A 23,714-nucleotide genomic window follows, 5' to 3' on the forward strand; every position below is an offset into this window, starting at 1 on the left:
GGAGAAGATGGAGAGAAAACTGATTTGAGAGTGCACCAAATCAGTTATTTTCAAAGAAAATAAAGAAGAGTGAGCAGGAAAGAGTGATAGAATGACAGAATGAAGAATACCATAGCCAAGGAGAATCACAGAAGGAAATGTGAAGACAAATAAAGAGATATTTACCACTCTGGGGTGGAGAGAAAAAGGAATGTGGAGAACAGCCTTGGTTCAACAGCCACTTGGTAAGAACAGACAAGCTTCCAGGGAGATCACAGGCCCCTTCCCTCTCCTCCTGGCCGTTCTTCCACTAGCTACTGACTCATCTACCTCATACCTGACAACTCTGCTGCATGCCCATCTGCATCTCCATACTCAAACTCCAGAGTGGGACAGTCCACAGAGCCCTGTAACAGAGAAATCTTGTTGGTAACTGAGATAACTTGGAAAAAGGGGTTGCCAAGGGAAGACTGTACCCTTACTTACCTTCTTCCCCTCATGGAGGCCAAGGTTAGATCAGGGAGACAGTTAGGAGAGTCCTATTTGGGTCTTTCATCTCAGAGGTACCCTATACCAAGCCAAAACTTGAGGCTCAGTGTGGCGAGGGGCTGAGGATTCCCATGCAAAATCAGAAAGTCTAAATAAAGGGCCAGGATCTCAAAAACATATGAAAGCTACGGTCTGTGTCCACATCTAATCTACATGAACACAGACCAGAGGAGCATCTAGCTGATTTATATAAATTTGAGACAGACAGAAACAAAGGGCACTGGATTCTAGCTTTAGTTCTGTCATCAACCCACTGTATGATATAGATCAAGTCTCATGCTGTGGATCATAGTTCCTTATTTTTAAAGAGGTTTTTTAGCTCTAATATTCTGCAACTTTAGGACTGTCAAATAATACAACATCTCCACTCCAAGTTGTAGTAAAGATTAGATTTCCTATGATGATGTATGTATAAAGTTAATCCTATTAAATATACTTTAATATAATCCCATCTTCTAACTTATTTAAATATTTTGGGATATTTCCTTCCTGTATATGTTAATATATATGAATTTTTAAAATTCTCAGTCTCAGCTCTGTCACATACTATTTGATCTTGGACAAGTTAAGCTCTCTGAACCTCAGTGTGACATAAAAAATATACTGTTCTTTGCCCCTGGTTCCTGGTACAGAGCTCCTGAAATTCTTAGAAGTTCCTGAGTGATAGGAGTGTCAGTTATTCATAATGAGTCACTGTCAGCTTTACCAGAATTTATGCTCATGAGGTGACTTATGTTAGGAAAGACCAAGCACATGATTAGTGTTTAACTTTCAGCACCATCCCCACATCCAGGGAGGGGAGGGGTACTACAGATTAAGTTCAGTCATATGGCCAATAGTTTAATTATGCCTAGATAATGAAACACCATATGAAAACCCAGAAACAACTAGGTTCAGGCAGCTTTTGGGTTGGGGAATAAACAGATGTGCTAGAGGAGTGCTGCCCAGGGTGTATATGGAAGCTCTACACCACCCCAAACCCATACTTTGTCCTTTGCATCTCTTCCATTTAGCTGTTCCTGAGTTGTATCCTTTATAATAAAATTATAATTCTAATTACATGCTTTCCTGAATTCTGTGAGTTATTCTAGCAAATTATGGAACCTGAATGGAAGATCATGATAACCGCTTAATTTGTAGTTGGCCAGGCTGAAGTGTAGATAGCTTGGGGATCCCACCTATGGTTGGCGTCTAAAGTAGGGCCTTGTAGGACTGAGCCCTTAACTTGCAGGGTCTGTGATAATTCTAGGTAGTTAGTGTCAGAATTGAATTGAATTGCTGGACATCTAGTTGGTGTCAGGGAATTGTTGGAAAATTACCTGCTCAGTCTTCCCATCTGTAAAATGAAGATAATAACAGGACTTACTTCATAGGGTTATTTTAAGGACTCAATGAGTTAATACAAAAAGGCACACAGCCTAGCACTTGGTAGCACTATGTGGGTGGTCACTCTATTTATGATTTTAATATTATATTATAAAGGCATTCTTCTCATATTATTATGACTATTAGTTTAAATGATTGTATAAATGGATGTACATTTATTGGTTTACTTAACTAGTTACTGTTGAATATTTAAATTGTTTTTAATTTTCCTTTATTATATGCATGAAACTGTAATAGACTTATGCTTTTTTCTATATTTAGGATATTTCCTAAGCATAGATTTTTATAAAGAAAATTAATGAATCAAATCTTATGAACATTTTTAAAGCTCTTTGTATATAAGTTGTTCCCCCAAAACATTACGTCAATTTATACTGTCAACAAGGCGAATCATGTTTAAATCCACTATAGCAAAGATTTCCAAACTTTTGGATTACAGGGAACAGTAGGGAAAAAGAAAAAGGTGGAGAGTGGCAAATGACGGAGGGTTGTTGCTGTTTTATTCTGATAGGCACGGACTTTAAAAACTTTTTTAAAAAATTCAAAAAAGAACTGTTTAAACCCCCAAAATGAAGGACAGAATCTCAGAATAAAGAACAGCCATTAAAAACTGTTTTTCAAACTTTTTGGAAAAATGATACATTTTACATTATATCCCAGCGCGCGCGCACACACACACACACACACACACACACACACACAAACTGGAACAAAAGTTTAACAAAGTATTTACCTTTACTGCATATGATGCACTATTTTATATTATTTTATTCCTTTTCTTTTCTTTTTTTTTTTTTTTTTAAAGACAGGGTCTTCCTCTCACCCAAGCTGGAGTGCAGTGGCACAATCACAGCTCGCTGTGGCCTCAACTTCCTGGGCTTAAGTGATTCTCCCACCTCAGCCTCCTGAGCAGCTGGGACAACAGGCGCGCACCATCATGCCCGGCTAAATTTTTTTTTATTTTTTATTTTTTGTAGAGATCGGGTCTGCCTACATTTCCCAGGTTGGTCTTGAATTCCTGAGCTGAAGCTATCCATCTGCCTCAGTCTCCCAAAGTGCTGGATAAAAGATATGAGCCATCACACTGGCTTTATTTTTTAAAATAAAAATTTTAGCCTCAATTAATAGTTGCCCCCTAAAACAGTTTGGAAAACACTGTTTTAAATTGTATACATCCTTAAATTTAATATATTGAACTAAATTTTTAGAAAAAGTCACTTCGATGACCTGAATTTTCCTCGTTTTACCACAGACCAGTTAAAACTTTGTCAAGGAGTTGGAGATCAATAAACCAGATCTGGCTAAAAGAGGTCTGAGGTGAATCCTTTTGTTAGGTTAAGACTCTTCTTATTAAGCAAACAATTATTCTTTAGCTTCCTTTTTAGGTTGGGATGTTCGTTCACACACGAAGCCAGTGGGAGAAGGTAGGTCAACAGTGCTTCCATAAACAGTGATACATGATGAGGCTCTCTTAACTTGTGCCACAGTAATTCTCTTCTAGTGATTTTTTAAAAGCCCTGGAGAGGAAAAAAAACCCCATCTCCTCTAAGGACTGCCTTCCACGGGAAAGCAAAAAGAAGCAGAGAAGAAAAGCAGATCTGGCACCTGGGTACTGTGGTGATAAGGGATGTACTGGCAGGTAAAAGGAGTTCTGCTGCCGCAGAAGGTAAAGGAAAGCTAATCTTTCCAGCCAGGCTTTCGGCAGGCAATGAGCCCAGATAGAGATGATTGCAGCAGTTGTTCATTTCCAGGCATGAAGAGTGCAGCTGCAGACAATCAGCAGGTAAACTGCGGTGCAGGTGGAAAGCTTTCGAGTCTCAAAGGACTGTACTCTCAGAGCCTTTGCCTGAAGAAGCCTTGACAGGTGGGGAACAGATTGCAACCTTAGAAGGGAGACCCAGGCAGAGACTTTTATTCCCCCCATAGAACATACGATTGTGAAATTATTTTATTTATTTACTCACAATTTGTCTCCCCATGGGGGAAGACCCTATCTTGTTCACTGATATATCCCTAGCACCTAAAATAGTGACTGGCAGAAAGTCCTCCATAAATAATTATTGAATTAATGAATGGCTCACCTCCCCAAAAAAACATTTGAGTGAGAACAATGTCTTTGTGGGGGAAGGAGGTACAGGGTGCCCTAAAAGATCAGACTCATCTTGAGGTAGGGAGGGAGATGATGTGGTGGATATCATCTAGCAAGACAGGAGGGCTGAGCTCTTCCTCTGCAAGGTGGTGACTCTGGGCCAGTCTTTTCATCTCCACTTCTACCTTTTAAAAAATGAATGGATTCCTCCTACTCTACCTACATCAAAATGGAAAGCATACATGAAATCACTTTGGAAACTGAAATGCTATTTAAATGGTAAGGCAAAGTCTGGAATGCCAAAGACCTGGCTTCTAGTACCAGCTCTGCCACTTGATGATGATGATGATGACGATAGTAATATACTCAGAGTTACTATGTACTGACTAATTACATGCATTGTGCCTGCACTGTGCCAAACATTTTATAGTCAATTATCTCATTTTGACTTTATCACAACCTTCTGAGGTAGGCAGTGTTAATCTCATTTTACAGATGAAGAAACTGGAGCTCAGAGAGGTTTGGTAATGTGCCGAAAATCACACAGGCAGTAAATGGTAGGGCTGGGATTCAAAACCTGGTCCGACTACTCCAAAGCCTGGTGTTCTTGACCACAAAGTATGCCAGATGTCTGATCTTGGGCAAGTCACTCCTCTTTCTTTTAGGTCTGTAAAATTAAAGGGCTATACCAGATGATTTCTGCAGACCCTGCCACATCTGACATTTTGTCATCTATTCTGATTCCGGCTCCGCTCAGATCCAACTGATGGAAACTGCCTCAATGAGGGGATAGGGGAGTGATAATAATTCAATGCTTTCATCTTCCTAGGTAGCGTTTCTTTTTTCAGGAGAGGAGGAAGAGATCGAAATATTCATACTCCTATCTGTATCCTGGGACTGCTCCCTCCAGATAGCCACTCCTGGACTGCAGGGGCCTGATGTCCGCGGAAGGCGCTCCCTAAACGGCCTAAGACTCATGGGGGATGTGGGGGAAGGGGATGGGCAGGGAACGGGCAGAAGTCCCTCGGCCACAGTGGATCTGTCCAGGGGCCCGCCGCAGGCAGCCTGGGGTGGGGGAGTGCGGTTGCCCCACTCGCCAATCCTGCTTTCCTGCAGCTGAGCTCCAGCCTTCCATCCCTCAAGCCAGTCACTTCACCTCTCCGCTCCTGTTCCCCCCTCCATAAACTGGGATCGGAATTTCTGCTTCAAGGGGCTGCAGCGATTAAGTGAGATAAATATTTGGAAAGTATCTGGTCCGCTCAATACCGCGCTCATCTTCGCGCAGCGGGGGAAAGCCAGAGGGCTAGAAAGCCCCCAACCCGCGGCAGCAGACGTGCGGACAAGGGTCGGGGCCAAAAAGCCCAGAGTACAGCCGCTAGGACCCCGCAGGCGCCCACTGCGCGGGGCTGACCGAGCGCGCCGAGGGCTCCGGGGCCGAGGCCGAATCACCTCAGCCGCCGCTTCCCGCCCGCGAGCGTCTCCGGGCCCCAGCCGAAGCTCTCCCGGCTCCTCACCTCTGACTCCCGCCGCTGGCTTCGGAACGCTTCGCGGCCCTTGGGCGCCGCCTGCTTCCCTTTGCCGCCGCCGTTGCCATTGCCGTTTGCGGGAGGGCCCCCGGTCCCGGGCACGGCGGGGTCCTCCATGCTGCTGGTCAGCGGCTCCCCTCAGGGTTCAGCTCGCTTTGCCCGGGGCGACCCCACAGCCGCGCGCCGGGAGCCAGGACCCGCCCCCTCCGCCGCTATTGGTTACGGCCGCTGGCCGCAACCCCGCCCCGCGAGGCGATTGGCTGCTCGACCGGCCGGAGCGGGACACGAGGAGGTGGGGGCTCATTGAAGAGATTTTGGGGGTATCTTTTTAGTCCTGCTGCATTGCTGGCAGCCAGAGACTCCTAGGTTAGCTACAGACTCCACGACTTGCGAAAGCTGGGCCTTGAGCTCAGGAGGTTTATCTCTGTGCTCCTCACTCGGTGTCTCTCAGCACTCACCCCCGTCCCTGTAGCGACCTTTTCTGGAGCTCTAGTCTCCGCCTCCTGCTCCACTGCAGCCTCCGTTTCCCTGTTACCACCGACCCGGACCCCCACATCCCGGCTTCTGCACACGTCCCATATCCCGCTTAGTCGCAGAGGAGGGATGGCACCGCCAGGTGGCCAGGGACATCGCCCGAAACGAGGGACTCGCTGTCTCCGGAAGCTGAGAATTCTCAGCGTTTTTCTGAAGAGAACGCATCTCGCCCGGAGCTAGGGCTTGGCTGGGAGACTGGGGGTCTAAGGGTGTGTTGGGGGCGTTTTTCCGTCACTGAAATTGGTGATGCCCTCGAGGGCTGCTCCTGTCATCTGCCCTTCTCTGCTGTAGGGGGCCTCTTCCTCATGGTGTGTAAATGTTGGCTGGAGAGCAAGCCACCACCCTCACCTCACCTGCTCGCCAGTCCTTTCTTTCCTTCCTCTCTCTTTTCTAACATGCTTCCTAAGGGCTCATTGTTACTGGGAGCAAAAGAAGCTGTTTGATCTGCCCTCTCCTGAATTTAAAAAAGCAGCTTGTAGTAAATATTTAGACAGTCTGACTTGGTAATAGAATCCCCAAAGACATAGGCCCAGGGGAACGGGTGGGACCAAATCGCTCTCCCTAGCCTGGTTGCTTTCGGAAGGGTCTGGGGGATTGTTGAACTGTGCTTGGTGCCAGGCACTGCAGTAGGCGCTTTCCAGATATCACATCATACCTCTCCCCGACAGGGTATTTTTACGAATCCAATGTTACTGATGAGGAAACCGGCACTTGCAGATTCCTCTCTGCAGTTCCCAAGGTATCATATTCTATCTCGTCTCAGGGTCTTGCCTATGCTGTTCTCTGGAGGAGACTGTCTTCTCTTTTCCTGGTTGATTCCTTTTCTCCCTTCCCTTAAAGATTCTAGTTAGTTATCACCTCCTCCTCCTCCACAAAGCTTTCCTTTTGGCCCTCAACTCATTCAGGCTGTGTTGGTGTCAAGCCAGTTCTGCCTAGATCCAAAATCCTAACATTTTCCACAATATACCCAAAGCAAGGGGCCTAGAGGAATTAATCCACCTTCCCATATCTTAGGGACAACTCTGTCCCTTTCTTACCATCTTTCTCTCTCTCACTTTTCCTTTTGCCAGTTCATAGGTGACAGAACAAGGCAAGTTTGAGAGCACTCTTTGGAGCTTTTTGGGTTTTCTCACCCTGGTCCTCAATATCTCCTTACTGTACCCACCCATCTTCCCTTTCTTCTTCCAGTCCCTCTCCTCTCCCCATCCACATATAGGCTACTTGCGAGTAAGACCAAATTTAGCTCATTTTTGTATGCCCCTAATTTATGTACGTTTAACACAGGGTTTCACAGTCTCTCTACTATTGACAATTGGGGCTGAACACTTATTGTAGTGGGCTGTCCTGTGCATTGTAGGATGCTTAGCAGAATACCTGGCCTCTCTTCACTAGATGCCAGTAAGTAGTATCCTCCCACTAGTGCGACAATCAAAAATCTCTCCAGATACTGAAAAATGTCCCTGGTGGGGGGGGGGGGGGCATTTACAGAATTGAATTGATATGAATTTCCAAGAAAGTCCCTGGCTCAAGGCCTGAACTACTTGACTTTGGAGTTTTTTCAGGGTATAATTTGTTAAACTCTTAAAAAATTACACTCTGCTTTAAAATTCACAACCCACGCCTTGCTCATCACTGCTTCAGTGTGGTAAACTTGCCATAGCACAGCCCATTGGGGTTTCTTAATAAAAAGAATTCATTATTCTATCTCTTTTCTTCCCAGTACTTCTTCTCCTCCTAAGTAGTCAGAGCCCTAAGGTTAACAGGCCCAGAACTTCATATTCTTTTGTGAGCCTAGTCAATCAGCAGAATATCAACCGTGGTAGCAGACAGGAGCGGCCAGTTTTAACGCTTTATTCCTTTTCCTGCCTACTCCTAGGGGAAAGGGCAGACTGATCTTGGGAGTAGGATAGAGGACAGCTTGCAAGTCCCCTCTGGTGGCTATCTAAAGCCACTTACTAAGCCTAGAGCTCCATCTGGCTTTAATTTCAGAGAAGGAATGTGTAAAACTGGTGCTATGAAGACTGCGTAGAGTCAACACGAGACCTCAATCCATGATCTTTTCCACATCTCAATGGAATAGAAGACCTTTACTAAGATCAGACACCTATGTGCTCATTATAGGCCCAGACATTCAAAATTTCTAATAAGGAGGAAGATATCTGGAAACGACTGGAAGATGCAACAAGAAATCACAGAGTAACTGAAAACTTTGAAACTATAGGCCATGGAATTGGCACACATTCAATTTATTTTAGCTTATTTGTCAACAAAGGCATGTTAGCCATCAATACCATTCACCACAGAGGCACCCGTACCTGGGAGCTAGTCGAGGCTGGTCAAGTCTTTCCACCTTGCAGAGATGACTCTAATGCTGTTATTTTTATATTTGACTTTATTAAAAAACCTACATTACCAATTTCCCTTGTCCCAAAATTCAAGGCTGCCAGCAGAGGGTTGGAGGTATAAATAGGTATAGTTACAATAATCACATATACCCTTTTCCCCATATAAGCACTCCACTTTAATCCACAGAGGTCAGATACTTTACTAAATGGATAGTAGCTGGCACTGAGAAAGCTTAATAAGATGCAGGAAGTTTTAAAGTACCTGCTTTTTGAGGCTACCAGGCAGTTATGATAATTTAGTAAAAAAAGGATAGAACACCCTCCTCTCTCCATAAAGGGCACCTGTGGGTGTAATGATGCAACAGAGGTTGTAGGCTTCTAGACTGAGACAAGGAATTATGTCTATGCAGTCAGCAGTGCACGCCAGGCTCTGTAAATAAGCAGCACTTTTTATACATCAGTTCATTAAATCCTTACCCTAGGAGATAAGCAGTATCCATTTCACAGGCAAGAAAATCAAGGCTGTGAGTGGTTATGTAATTTGGCTAAGTTACGTAACTTGTAAATGGCAGAGCTGGGATTCAAACCCAAGCTAGCCTGTTTCAAAGTTCAAGTTATTTTCCACAATACTGTGAGGTGGAGAAACTTGTGCAGCAGTGGACAGCTTGGGCTTACCCTGTGATTCTGAAATGAAGACCCAGGCACCCAAGGTTCCATCCTTCACAAATGAGGAGTCAAGCCCTGTCACAGGGGAGCGAATCCTTTCAGCTGCCTCACTGGCTTCACTGCTAGCTGCTGCATTCTCCTCCTAACTGGAATGGCACTAATTTTGAGGATTACCGACTGCCCAGACTATTCTAGTCCTGTGGCCCTTAATCTAAATAATCAGAAGCCAAAGTGGCAGAAGATTCTGCTATGGAAAGAAAACATCTTGCATACAGGATGCAGAACTAGTTTAGGTTGTCAACTAAAGAAGGTGGCTATCAGAAAGCTACCCAAAGATGGTTACTCTACTGGCAGTTGAGAAAGAATAGGCAATTGGATTCATCCTTTGGTTGATTATGTCAGGCAACTTGATTTAGAGACAAATCTCTGCCTGATGCACTTCTTTCTTCCCTTTGGCTGGATATAATCAGGTCCTAGTTATTAGGGTCCTTTGGTCCCAAACTGGGGGATGCTGATTTCCTGCGCTTTTCAACTAAAAGGGAGTCAGGGACCTAGAACTATGGTTTAGTTTCTCTGCCTTAAGCCTACAGTCCTCAACCCCCAGGGTGGTGGTTCTGAGAAGGCAGGTTCTTTATACACACAGCCAGGATGCACGTGTGTGCTGGCAGGTAGGAGGGGAACAGGATATTTATTAACAAAGCTAAGGTCATTCAAACATGCCCATTGGTAATATTTTCACATCCTTGCCCTACAGCAGGATCTCTAGTTTGTTGCCCAGAGATCTCTCTCATCTCTGAATTCCTAGTTCACAGAAACAAGAAATACCCTTAAGAGTCCATGTTAAGAATATTTTATTTGTTTTTTGAGATTACATAGTCATTATTGCTGATCTAATACAATCACTTAGACATAAAGATTTCCAAGAACTTCTCAGAAATGATGATCCTTAGAAGTTTTATTCCTTTCAGTAAGATGACAGAACTAGATGATTACGTATATATATAGAGATATATATATGTATATATATATAGTTTAGAACCTGTCCACATATAATTTGCTGGTGTTGCCTATTTTCCTTCTGTAATTTTCCTTTATTGAAAAAGCTTAATGCAACAATGCATTTTGATTCCTTTTTTAAAAACCATGGCAAAGTTAATTTTGAGAAAACCACAGGAGCGGCAATATCAGATCTGTTCAGAGAAAAGCGAAGCAGCAAAAAAGCTTTGCAAGAGTATGTGGCCATGGGGAGCCGTGCTCATATGGGCAAGTAGGATTGGGAGGGAGGAGAGCAGAGGGAAGGTAGAGTAGATACATTTTTTTTTTCTTTGTTTAAATGAAAAAAAGAAAACTGAATATCTCCATTAAGAAGGCAAAAAAGTGCCAGGCACGGTAGCACACACCTGTGGTTCCAGCTACTCAGGAAGCTGAGGCAGGAGGATTGCTTAAGCCCAGGATTTTGAGACTAGCCTGGGCAACATAGTGAAACCCTGTCTCTAAGGGGGAAAAGAAAAGAAGGCGGCAAAATATTAGCACAGATTCATTGTAGAGAAAATGGTATATATCTTCACAGACTGGAGCCACATACAAAGAGATAATTAGCCTTCTTTCCCATGCTTCCAGATAACTAGGATGCATCTAAGGTAAGAGGTTGGAGGAAAGAAGATACATTGCTCTGATTCCAAGGGTAGAAGGAATAATGACCGATTTCAACCCTAAGATAGAACCCAAATACTTGGGAGGCTTGTGGTTCTTTCTTCTTAATGTTGATGGCACATTGTCCCTACAAAGAAGAGAGGTCATCTGAAACTCAGAGGCAAATAACTCATCATGGGCAGCAACACTGGCAACCTAACTTGAAGCCCAGTGTGGCTCCTTTTTTATTTGGAGTGGGTCTCTTCACTATAGCAAGGCAGAATGTACTCCTTAAGTACCAGCACATAGTAAGCTCCAGAGAGCAAGGCTTTGCTGAGAAACAGCAGGTTATGATTTTTGGTCTAAGAATACAATAGGCTAGAGACCATATATCTGCCAAATGGAATCTGCTCTGGATATAAGATAAGGTACAAAGATCTGAATCTCTTGCTAAAGGGACCCAATTAATACAAAAATCAGGACTAGGTAGGCAAAGGAAGAACTGAATGTCTTAGTGGGATTTTTAGCATTTATGATCTTCCTTATAAAAAAGAATATAACCAGTACTTGCTGAGACATATGGCCTCTGAAGAACTGTAGTCTATGGGCTGAACCTGTATACTATTTAATGAGGCAAATAGTCATTTACCAAAGTTCCACTTCCTACTTCCAAAAGTAAGGTCACTTTCAGACTAGCTCTGAGAGTGTATGTGAAGACCAAGAGAAGTTGGAGAGGGTGGAGGTAGAAGAGAATCAGGATGGGAAGGTTATAGTGGTCATGAGTGGTCTGGTGTTTCCTTGAGCCACCTTGGTCTTGAGACTTTGAGGCAGATCAGCATAGGAAAAAAGTGGGAAACAAACAAACCTGAGAGTGTTAAATAGGATCGATAAGGGGAAGAGGCTTATTTAATTCAAGTTTCCTAGGGCCACTCCAGACTAACTCTTAGAACCAATCTGGTCCCAATGAAACCCTTGAGACCAACAGATCAGTCTCCAAAAGGAATCCAATTTTTGGGTGGGACATAAAATGTTACGCTGCCCACAACACATTACTAATTCTTTTTGTAGCACTGGAGTTACTCAAGAAACTGCCTCTGAAATACAGAATCCTCAAATGGAAGAGTTATAAAAGATATGCCAGCAGAGAAGACCACAGATCAGATTGCAGATCTCAAGTTTCATCCATGGCAATTGTCAAAGGAATGAATGTCTGACAAGGTTCAAACTAGTCAAATTAGCTTTGATGATCTGGGTACAGTTTACAATTTCATCTCTGTATCCCTCAGCCAGTCAAGCTGCAGTGACCTCCCTGGGAAACAAATAAATATATTCTGCTTCGTTAGGGTATCAAGCTCTGAGTCTGAAAGACCGGTCCCATTTCCAAAGCCTATACCCCTAAGTCCCTGGAAAAGTATGCCTTTCCCTACTGTTTCAGACGTAGCTTTAGGCAATAGCAGGAAGTTTCAGGAAGCAGTGCTTCACAACAAGCTCTCCTTTTCTGAGATAGTGCTAATCTGGAGGGGCTTCCTTGGAAAATATCCAATTAAATGACAAGGAAGTAAAACTATGGGTCCCAGTGGAGCTGGCCCCACTTCCTGAGCAGAGGTTGGCTGGATTAGAAAGACAGCAAAACAAATGTCTGACAAATACCAAAACTGTGGAGGAAATAATGGAGGCACATCCCTCTTGCAACCAGCAAGTGTTAAAATGGACATAAATATTCAAGGAGAAGAAAGGAGTCCTGGGTAAGAAAGGAGACCCCTGGTAGGCATAGCACAGCTGAGTTCTTGATGTAGCTTGGCAAAGCCATAAATAACACTCCTTCCTTATTAGCCTTTATATAAAGAAGGCAGTGATAGTGATGGTCAAGATTGGGAATCCAATCTTGCCTGAAACACTGGCCATGTTAATTCCCAACGGCCTCACCTGGGGAAGGGCCAAAGCTGAGAAAAGCAGGTGCTGAAAATTTATTCCAGAAAACTCCAGGGAACGGGTAATATGGAATCTCTGGACTAACTCGTGAGCCTGGACAAGAGGAAAAAATGGCCACTGCTGAGGATTCAGTCAATGGGGAATGATGCAAATGATGCACTGGGAGCAGTGACTCCATTTCTTTCCTTCCTCAGCCTGTCCTCTGTGGCTCTCATGGCCCTCAGGGCAGTAACCACACTCTGGGCCAATGCTACAGGCACAGGATTCTTGATTTTAATAAATAAATAACCTAACACACAGGGTGAGCACGGCAGGCAGCTTTGATTGGAGAAGCAGCTTGCTGAATTCTTTCTTGTATAGTAGTGGAGAAAAGGCTTGGAGTTCTATTCCTTAAAACTTCTGGTTTGAGTTACGGGAACTTAATACCTGGAGGGAAAAGAAAGATGAGACTGTGATGTTATCAGCTAATGGGGATGCTGGGACATGAAGAGCCTGCCTAAAGGTGTAACAGGAGGCAGAGACTTTCCTGGAGTGTGCAATGACGGGAGATAACTGTGTCTCCTTTTCACATCATTGAAAAAGGCCAGTATTTCTCCATAGAGAGATAAAAATCATGGCAACAAGATGAAATGGGGAAAGGAATTAAGGAAGGGGAACTTTATTTAATGAGGCAAATAGCCACTTACCCAAACTCCACCTCTCTGTCTCCAAAAGGCAAATTCAGGAAGGGGAACACTATTTAAGGCCTTGAAGAGTCTTTTGAGGGTGGCAGTGAGGGGAAGTGGGTTCATTTTTCTGAGTTCATGTAAGCGTATGTGGTTGGGGATGCAAAGACCAATTCCAGTGCAGGAAGCTCATCACTGCCCAGGTGTCCCTGATTTCTGGGGAGCCCAAGGCACCTGTAGTAATTAGGCTTGAAGGGCCCATTCTTGTTGAGTCCCAGATACTTGGCCTGTTCATCTGTCAGCTCTGTCAAGTGGGCATCAAAGGTAGGCAGGTGTAGGCTGGCCACATACTCATCTGGAACAGACCACAGAAGCCCTGGTATAAGCATGCATGCCTTTTACCTGATGGCTGTTGTCCCCAAGCTAGGCCTTAAAAAGTTCAAAGACACCTTCTAATTCCTGGAGCTGAATGAAAAATGTTCAACCTTTGCTCACTGGTCCTCAATTCTAAGGAACAGCTGCCTTCAGCTTCAAGCCTAGTGCTTTCCAAAGCCTTAACAATTTATCCTTACTAACTCTTTCAGCTTTGAACCCTGCCTTCCAGAAAAGTGCGGGAGAGATGAAAGAAACAACAGGCATCAAGATTTAAAAGAAGGAACAGGATAATATGGGAACTAAATAATGGGAAGCTCCAACTTTAGTTTTGCCTTGGACCCCATATGTTGGGTCATTTAAAACAATTAATGCCTGGGGAAACTTGAATGGAAAAACTAAGAAGGATACTCTCACAGGACAAATGGCATAAATGAACTGTTTGCTTTGCTTTTAGTACTCTTTAATTCTTACGGGTTTCTGTTCACATTCTATTATCTGACTACACAGTACTTATTCATAATCTTATGTCATTTCCTGTGTATTTGTTTGGTCTCCCAACTTCATTACACATTCCATCAGAATATGGACTGTGCTGTTGCTTTTATATTCTTCTACAGTGTCTACTAAAGGGAAAATATATCAACTTTTAACAGTTGTTATATACCTAATGCTAAGGCAAAACAAAACCAGAAGCTGATTTATTACCTGATCTTTGCCTGAGGAGTTTATAAACACACTGTATCAGTTCAGGTGCTTGAGGCAGGCTCTTTAAAAATTTAAGACAGGTTAATGTTTCTCTTATACAAAACACCCACATAACTCCTATTTCACATCTCTCCTTTGGCCTGAAGCATTGGGATTGGTGTTGGAAAGCATAGTAAGAAAGTCTTGTGTCATCTGAGAAAAGGCTGGTAGGGGCTATTTGGCAGCCTAGAATTGGAATAAGTCAGATGTCACAAGGTAGGAGATAATTCTTCTCTTTTAAGGGAAGATTTTTTTTTTTTCCTTTGAGATTCCTACATAAAGATACTTTAAGAGAAAAAAAATCCTTAAAATTCACAGGCAGGTAAAATAAATCACAGCAAAATGTCACCACTTTGCTAGGGCAACACATGTCGAAAATGGGATAAATCAACTGGGAATGGGACCTAGGAATCCTAACTCCTACTTTACAAAATGAAGGTACCTTCCCCGCCCCCATACTTAAGTAAGCTAATGCCCCCAAACTTCCTTTAGCCTCAGACTCTGAACTACTTTGGTAAGGATGGAGATGGAAGAGTAAATACTTACCCATTTTCTTGGGCAACAGGTAGACATCCTGCTTATAGCGACCCTCAGGAGCATTGTAAAGCTCTATCAAGGCAAGAGCCTAGAAAAGCAGAGAGATGGATGCTGATGTGCCATTCATGGCAATCTACCCAAGCAAGTGAAACCTGGTGGGTCTGAGAACCCTCTCCATACTACTGCTGTCCCACTCTGGAAGCCTTACCTGAGTAGTAGCAGTGATTGAGAGCACAAATGTAGGCACTGTGGAGCAGCTTAGGTTCAGCAGGCGGCCCTAGTGATCAAAGATGAAGACACAAATGGATTAGGACAAAGTTGCTGGCCTTTGAGAAGTGAGGGAAGAGAAGCATGACCGCCATTTTCCAAACACTTCCCGATTAACACTGCTGGAAAAAAAGCAGCTGTTTAATATATAAGAACTAACTGACTGACATTTAAATGAAACCACTAAAATTCTGGAAAATCTGATGAAACTAATAGCTAAAAGATTTCTGGAATTATTTGAAAAGGAATACAGATGGTCATATGACACTGAGGCTTATGCCAAATATCAGTGTATTTCTCTTTAATTTTCCACTCTCTACAGCAAAACATCCTCCTTCTGAGGATTGGCATTCCTTTGACAGACTGTCTTGAAATAAACAATGATCAGTCAAATCCAGGGACAATCTCTCCAGGTTGTGAGGGGAGATATCTCTGGACTTAGGAAGTTGTGATGATTGACTGATTGATTAGATGGAGTCTCCCTCTGTTGCCCAGGCTGGAGTTCAGTGGCATGATCTTGACTTACTGTAACCTCTGCCTCCTGGGTTCAAACGATTCTCCTGCCTCAGCCTCCAGAGTAGCCGGATCACAGGCGTGTGCCACCATACCCAGCTAACTTTTGTATTTTTAATTTTATTTATTTATTTTTTTTAGTAGAGACGGGGTTTCACCATAGCGGTGATGATTTTTATACTTCTCCTTCAGTTTGGTTCTCCTGAATTCAAAGACAGCCTTGTCAGCCTTGCATTTTGAGTTGGTGATTCAGATAGCAGAAGAACTAGAAACTGCCCCCAATGCCACCCTTTCCTATTTTATTTCCTATGAAGCCTGACTACCTTTTTGCTCAACCATGTAGCACAAAACACCCATGGTACTTGCTTTTGTCACCAAAATTACCAGGTGGGACCTCCTAGGGCAGCTAGAAATAAGTCATCAGTCAGCAGACTGACATCAAAGCTATTAATGCATATTTAGCAATCTGCCCATCTCCTCCTCATATACACTTCTTCCTTGTGAAGAAATAGTTCAGTCCTTTTACGAATGCCCTAAAGTATCTGAGAAGATGAGATAAATTGAGGAAAACGTGAAGAGAACAGTAAGGACACTAAAAACCCCTAACTTATGGGCCCCTAGATAAAGACCATGTATCTTTTACATTTTCATATTCAGGTTCTTTAATATAAAAAAAGAAAGAAAAAAGACTGAAATCAAAATTGAGAAAAGTATTATTATCCTCCTTGTTATTTTGGTATCTTTCTCTGATGAAGAGAAAGCTTCAAGGTAAGAATAGAAGGCATCATTATAGCTCTCAGGAATCCAGGACTAGGGAGGAGGAGCTTTTAAGAAAGGAAAAGGGGTCAAACATTGACATGGAAGCCAAGTAAAATGAAAGTCAATAGTGTCAATGTGAGTTAGGAGCTAGGATGAGGAAATATCAATTGAGCAACTGATATCTAGGTAGGTACCTACTACACATCTGGCTCAATTCAAGGCAATGGACATTCAAAAACAGGGAATCTATCAGTAAAAACATACATTCCCAGAGCTTGCCTGATAGTCCTGGTTACAGTAGGGAATATCTACTTTGTGCTTACTGATTAAAGCATCCCACAAATGACATTATCTCTTTGCACACATCACTTAAAGTGGCACTGGTTCTATTTGTGAATTCCTTCTACAGTAATAATCATTATCTGACTCAACCTGTGGATTGACATGGAGAGACGGGATAATTGGTGAAAAGTGGGGAACCAAAATAGTTTCTTAATTGCAGAATGAAAAGATCTTTCACAATTAGAAGTAAAATCCATTGGGAAAGTAGTCAAACTTGTGCTTCACAGAGGAGTTGAAAGTATGCGAGAACATGAGGAGGAGGGGACCTGGGTACTGCAGTCTCTCCTGTTGTGGGGGAGTATTTTTTGCCAGTCTCAGCCTTACCTCTGCCAGCAGTACTATCCTCTTGCCATCAGGCCATATCACATGGTCAACTTGAGATCTCACTCGCTCCCAGGTCAGCTCTGGTGTCCGCAGACTCGCCTGGAATACATACAGCAAGTACAGCATTAGCCATAGCAAGCCCCACTGTGGGGACAGAAAGATGTTGAAGGGAGCCATTTCAAATAGCAGGTTGAAAGGAGCAACCAACATGCCAGATGGAGAATACCTGTCCTGTGTTGGTTAGGACTGTTCCATTTCAGGGAATTTAATCTGAGGCCCAGCCAGGGAGGGATCACTCAGGATGTCATTCCACAACATATACTGTGTGCCCACTCTCACAGTAAAAGGTGCTATGGGAAATACAAAAGAAACCAAAGACATGGTTTCTGCCTTCAAAAAGCTTCTACTTTAGATGGGGACACAAAACAATACATATGTGAGAGGAAAAAAATGCCCTTAAAATACTTACAAAGCAACATGCAAACAAGTGCAAATTAATACAGTGCAAACTGAATATATAAGTGCTGAAGAAACACAGAAAAAAAAGGAGGAACACAGCTGAGTGGGTTTAGTAAGAGGCCAAATGTCCTAAACATAGCATGCTGGGGCCCAAGGTTCTGCCCTCATATCCCAAGGTCCCAGGTTCCACCTTTTCAATGATGGTGGTCCACCCTAGTTACAGAAGCTTTGTGACCTAAGTGCAAATGTGAGGTAGCCTTTAAAGAAATGCTTAATGGTAGAGTAAAGCTCCCAATGGCTCACCCTCCTTCCATTTCTGTATATTGTACATTCAGAGAAAATGAGAAAAAAATGTTATTTTTTTTAACAGCAGCAATCAAATAACAGCCACGGGGTATAGACTTAAGACAACACCTTCTTTCTTCCAATAGGCAATGCCTAAAATAGAAAGTGAGTTCATATTCCAAAACTACCCATTGGCTCATTTGATGAAATTAAGGAGTCCTGCCAAATAGTTTTCAGACAAATAAAGAGAAATGCTTTTAGTTATACAATAATGATTTACAGGGTACATACCATATTCTAGGCATCGTAGTAAAGAGCATGAATATAGGTAAGACTGTGGATTCCTTTACTGGGCTGTGAACCATTTATGGACAAAGACAGTATCTTCTTTCCATTTTTGTATTTCAAGGTCTATTTAAGCAAACAATGGGATGCTAAGCTAAAGTTTAGAAATTCATGGTTCCTATCCACGAGGAAGTACCAATCTAGTGGAAAAGACATATACAATTATATTTCAGTGCATTCAGAACTATATTAATGGTGTGGACCGTTTCTTTATTAGGTAGATGGGAAACACATATAATTTCTTGAAATGTCAAGTTTCATAAATTGGTTCAACCTTTCTAGAGGGCAATTTGGCAGCAGCTAGCAAAATTTTATATGTACCTAATCTTTGACCAATCAGTTTCACTTTTTTAGGTCACGATCCTATAAAAATACTTTCTCAAGTTCAGAAATACAAGTGCCCAAGAATGTTCAAACCAGCCTTATTTATAATAGTGAAAAATGTAAACAAACAAGGGAATGGTTAAGTAAATCAGGGTAGTTCCATATAGTGGAATATTATACAACTCTTTTTTAAAAAGGTACTACAGTAGGAAGCTCCAAAAAAAAAGATAGACATATATGTGCTAACATGAAAACCATTCACTATTCTTTTTTTTTTTTTTTTTTTTTTTAGATGGAGTCTCACTCTGTCACCCAGGCTGGAGTGCAATGGCATGATCTTGGCTCACTGCAACCTCTGCCTCCCGGGTTCAAGCTATTCTCCTGCCTCAGCCTCCCAAATAGCTGGGATTATAGGCACACGCCATCATGTCTGGCTAATTTTTGTATTTTTTAGTAGAGACGGGGTTTCGCCATGTTGGCCAGTCTGGTCTCAAACCCCTGACTTCAAGTGATCTGCCTGCCTCAGCCTCCCAAAGGGCTAGCATTACAGGCGTGAGCCACTGTGCCCAGCCCACTCACTATTAAGTGAAAAAAATCAAGTTGCAGAACAATATAGTGTAATATCAATTATGGAAGTTTTTGCTTATTTTAAGCATATTTCTGGTGTTTGCATTTTTAAACTAAGCAAGTATTACTTTAAAATTGGAATTTTAAAAAATAAATGTTATAAATAAATACTGTAAATATAAGGGTTAAAAAGAACTTAAGGGAAAGGCACAGTGGTTCACGCCTATAATCCCAACATTTTGGGAGGCCAAGGTGGGAAGATCCCTTGAGCCCAGGAGTTCAACACCAGCTTGGGCAACATAGTGAGACCTTGTCTCTACAAAAAACAAACAAACAAACAAACAGAATTAGCTGGGCATGTTGGCGTGTGCCTGCAATGTCAACTAATCGGGAGGCTGAGGTGGGAGGAATGCTTGAGCCTGGGAAGTTGAGTCTGCAGTGAGCTGAGATTGTGCCACTGTATTCCAGTCTGGGCGGTAACAGAGTGAGACCCTGTCTCAAAAAAAAAAAAAAGAATTTAAGCAAACAGACCATTTTGAGAAGTCAAGGATATACGAAGTAGAATCCATTAGCCTTTAGAGCTTAGTACCATGGAGGGTAATAACCACGAAGAGTCAAGAGATACTCTTGGTGACAATGGCAGTTTTTACTGAGATGACAGGAGTTTAAAGTATTTCAGGTTAGTATTTATTCAGTAAATACTTTATACAGGAGTATAAAGTATTTCAGGTTAGTATTCAGGTTAGTATTTCACACCCCTAATCTCCCAGAGGCCAAGCAATCCTGGTGATTAGGAGTGAAGAGCTAAAACCCATCTTAGGAAGTATTCCTTGGGAAGAAAGATATGGCAGAATCAAGGAAAGGACACTTCTTATGAACATAAGAAAATAACCAATGCTTAGTAGAGGCAGTTTACTAGAGCACTGGTATGGCTATGCTGTAGGTGAAAGTCTGACAGTAAGTTTAAAAAGAGGTTTGAAGAGAAACTTGGTTAACTTATCTCTATCACTGTCCAGGAAGCTCCAATAACCTGCCTATTAAGGCCTAGTCAGCAGTCACATTCCTCAAGAGCAGAAGGGTTTCCTACCTTACGGCTGGCACAGCTTGACAGAATCTCTCAAAAACATCCAGTTGTCTTTGCTGTGGGCCTATAATCACTAAACAACCTACCAGGAAAAGGGATTCCTGTGCAGACTACCTCCCCAAACCAGGTGTACATCCCACCATAAACTGGCCACTCATTATGCTTGCACAAATTGGTCTTACATAATTCTGAACAGTGCACATCTGTTTGTTTTGTTTTGTTTTGTTTTTTCAGGGAGAACAACTGTGGTTCTAGTCCTGTAAAGCACAAAATCTCAGGTTAAATCATTCTTTGGCTGGAAAAAATGTTTAAAGCCTATGTACTTAATGGTTTGACCACCTGAATTGTGAAGCTTTCTTCACAGGCCTTCTATGTGATGCACATGGGTAAGCAGGTCTGCTTTTTTTTGAGATGGAGTCTCACTCTGTCACCCAGGCTGGAGTGCAGTGGCGCTATCTCGGCTCCCTGCAACCTCCGCCTCCTGGGTTCAAGTGATTCTCCTGCCTCAGCCTCCTGAGTAGCTGGGACTACAGGTACACGGCACTACGCCTGGCTAATTTTTGTATTTTTAGTAGAGATGGCATTTCACTATGTTGGTCAGGCTGGTCTCAAACTCCTGACCTCATGATCCACCTGCCTGGGCCTCCCAAAGTGTGGGATTCTAGGCATGAGCCACCACACCTGGCTGCAGGTCTGCTTTTAAGAGAAAGCAAACATACAAAAGAAAGATATGGCCAAAAGGCAGTGAAGAGCACAATCCCTATCCCAGGTCCTTCAATATTCACAGCATTCCTATTTCTCAGAAAAAATGCAGCTTTCTAAATGATCACCTCTTCTGATGAGCTGCTCCTTCCTAAATATGCAGCAGGCAACATCTCAAGGTTAGGTAAAACTATGAATTCCTACCAAAAAAGGAAAAAAACACTCTTTAAAAATTTTGATTACTAAAAATATCTGGATACTTACCAAAATCATTCTCCTACAGTTTCACTGAATTGACTGGTAATGATTTCCCTCTTTTTCTCACACTGTGCATCCAATCCATTTAGCAAATTCCATTGGTCACAACCTATCACTTCTTATCACCTCTACCACCTGCCCATGTAATCCAAGCCACCACTTTCTACAGTCAGAAATACTGAAAGAACCTGCTGTTATCCCTATCATTAGTCAAGCTCCAGGATGTTTTCTTCATACAAAAGCCAGAGTAATTTTCTTTTTAGAGACAGGATGTTACCATGTTGCCCAGGCTGACTTCTAACTTCCAGGCTCAAGCAATCCTCCCACCTCAGCCTCCTCAATAGCCGGGGACTACAGGCTGAGCCACCACACCTGGCTTCCAGAGTAATTTTTAAAAACCTAAGTCAGCTGGACGCAGTGGCTCATGCCTGTAATCCCAGCACTTTGGGAGGCCGAGGCTGGTGGATCATGAGGTCAGGAGATCGAGACCAGCCTGGCCAACATGGTGAAACCCCGATTCTATTTTTTTTGTTGTTTTTGAGACGGAGTCTCGCTCTGTCACTCAGGCTGGAGTGCAGTGGCGCGGTCTTGGCTCACTGTAAGCTCCGCCTCCTGGGTTCACGCCATTCTCCTGCCTCAGCCTCCTGAGTAGCTGGGACTACAGGCGCCCGCCACCTCGCCCGGCTAAATTTTTGTATTTTTAGTAGAGATGGGGTTTCACCATTCACAGGATGGTCTCGATCTCCTGACCTTGTGATCCGCCCGCCTTGGCCTCCCAAAGTGCTGGGATTACAGGCGTGAGCCGCTGTGCCTGGCCAACCCTGACTCTATTAAAAACACAAAAAATTAGCCAGGCATGGTGGTGGGCACCTGTCGTCCCAGCTACTCAGGAGGCTGAGGCAAGAGAATTGCTTAAACCTGGGAGGCAGAGGTTGCAGTGAGCCGAGATTGCACCACTGCACTCCAGCCTGGGCAACAGAGTGAGACTCTGTCTCAAACAAACAAACAAATAAATAAATAAAAACCTAAATCAGATTTTGTCACTCATCTATTCAAAACCTCCCAATGGCTTCTTTCAGAATAAAATCTAAAGTCCTTAACATGACCTGTGAAGCTCTACATAGCATATACCTCCTTGAGTTAACTCTTCTCCTTACCCCCTTGACCAATGTTCCTGACACAGTGGCTTCTTTTCTTTTCCTCAAACACATCAAGCAGGTGTCTCCCTCAGGGTCTTTTACCTGCCATTCTCTCTGAACAGAATGCTCGGATGGCTTGCTCCTTTATTTTATTCAGGTTTTTAAAAGTGTTATCTCCTCAAAGACTTCCTTGACTACCTAACTAAAATGGAATCCCCAATATCCTTACCTTGTTATTTTTCTTCAATACTAAGCACTAACAATAACGATCTATTTCTTTATTATTTGTCTCCCACACTAGAATATATGCTCCCTGACAGACGGGATATTGTTCACTGTCATTTGTTTAGTAAATTGGTATCTGGCACAGAGCAGAGCAGGTATTCAATATAAATTTGCTAAACACTGAATAAAAATTCTGGTTTCAATTACTAGTTGAGTTTGGTATTTCCTTGAATTTCATTTTACATGCCCTGTGACACTATCACCAAAGGCTGAATAATTTAACTTTTCAAAAGTTTCTCTGAGCATCTCCTTTTCTGGACCATTTACCTTAGCTATGTATCTTCCACCAAGAAGAACACAAAGAGAAGTGAGAGATGGCCCTTAGCTCATGTGACTGGCAGATATGGGAGCCACCTGGTAATACCTGCAAAACTTGGTCTAGTCTCAACACAGCAACCAGGGCAATCCTTTTAAAATAAAAGCCATCCTTTAAAAATGTAAGTCAGATTATAAACCCTCAACAGCTCCCTAGTCTCTCAGGATATAATCAGGAGTTCTCACAATGGGCTATGAGGCCCTCTAAGATCTGGCCTGTTACCCCTCTGACCTCATCTTCCACTGTTCCTTGTCCTATGCTCATTCTCTTCCAAGCACACTGGCCTCCTTGTTGTTCCTCAAACACACTAGGCACACTCCTGCCTGAGGACATGTGTACTGGCCTTTCTCTCTTCTTCAAATGCCGTTTACCTAAAAACCCACATGGCAAATTCCTTCAAGTCTGCCTCAAACATCAGCTTTCTTAAAAAAATTTTTTTGCCAGTGTCAGGGTCTTACTCTGTCACCTAGGCTGGAATGCACTGGCACAATTTTGGCTCACTGCAACCTCTGCCTCCCAGGCTCCAGTGATTCTGCCTCAGCCTCCCAAATAGCTGGTACTACAGGTGCAAGCCACCACACCCAACTAATTTTTTTTTTTTAATTTTTTGTAGCGATGAGGTCTCACTATGTTGCCTAGGCTGGTCTTGAACTCCTGGGCTCAAGTAATCATCCTGCCTTGGCCTCCCAAAGTGCTGGGATTAGGGTGTGAGCCACCACATACGGTCTCAAACATCATATTAATTTTCTTTTTTTTTTTTTTTTTTGAGATGGAGTTTCACTCGTC

General features: G+C 42.9%; 2 protein-coding genes across 11 annotated transcripts in view; both read right to left on the reverse strand.

Moving 5' to 3' along the window:
- The window catches only part of LOC105471407 (striatin interacting protein 2), a 58,105-nt gene extending 52,407 nt beyond the window's left edge, over positions 1–5,698 (reverse strand). The window contains exons 1-2 of one of the 2 annotated variants that reach the window (XM_011723893.3): positions 5,518–5,693; positions 317–386 (exon numbers count right to left, since the gene is read on the reverse strand). In XM_011723893.3, the coding sequence (XP_011722195.2) occupies positions 317–386; positions 5,518–5,646 (199 nt within the window). In that variant the 5' untranslated portion in view covers positions 5,647–5,693. Of the gene's footprint in view, positions 1–316; positions 387–5,517 lie in introns of both variants that reach the window. The other variant, XM_011723894.3, reaches the window with a different exon arrangement.
- A 4,210-nt stretch (positions 5,699–9,908) lies between these two features.
- The window catches only part of LOC105471408 (adenosylhomocysteinase like 2), a 212,411-nt gene continuing 198,605 nt past the window's right edge, over positions 9,909–23,714 (reverse strand). For 8 of the 9 annotated variants that reach the window (XM_011723897.3, XM_011723896.3, XM_071094519.1 and 5 more), the window contains 5 exons: positions 17,165–17,263; positions 15,168–15,236; positions 14,969–15,047; positions 13,538–13,658; positions 9,909–13,064 (listed from right to left, as the gene is read on the reverse strand). In XM_011723897.3, the coding sequence (XP_011722199.1) occupies positions 13,058–13,064; positions 13,538–13,658; positions 14,969–15,047; positions 15,168–15,236; positions 17,165–17,263 (375 nt within the window). In that variant the 3' untranslated portion in view covers positions 9,909–13,057. The other variant, XM_071094517.1, reaches the window with a different exon arrangement.

This window comes from Macaca nemestrina, chromosome 4 (genome assembly GCF_043159975.1).
Source record: "Macaca nemestrina isolate mMacNem1 chromosome 4, mMacNem.hap1, whole genome shotgun sequence".
Lineage (NCBI taxonomy): Eukaryota > Metazoa > Chordata > Mammalia > Primates > Cercopithecidae > Macaca > Macaca nemestrina.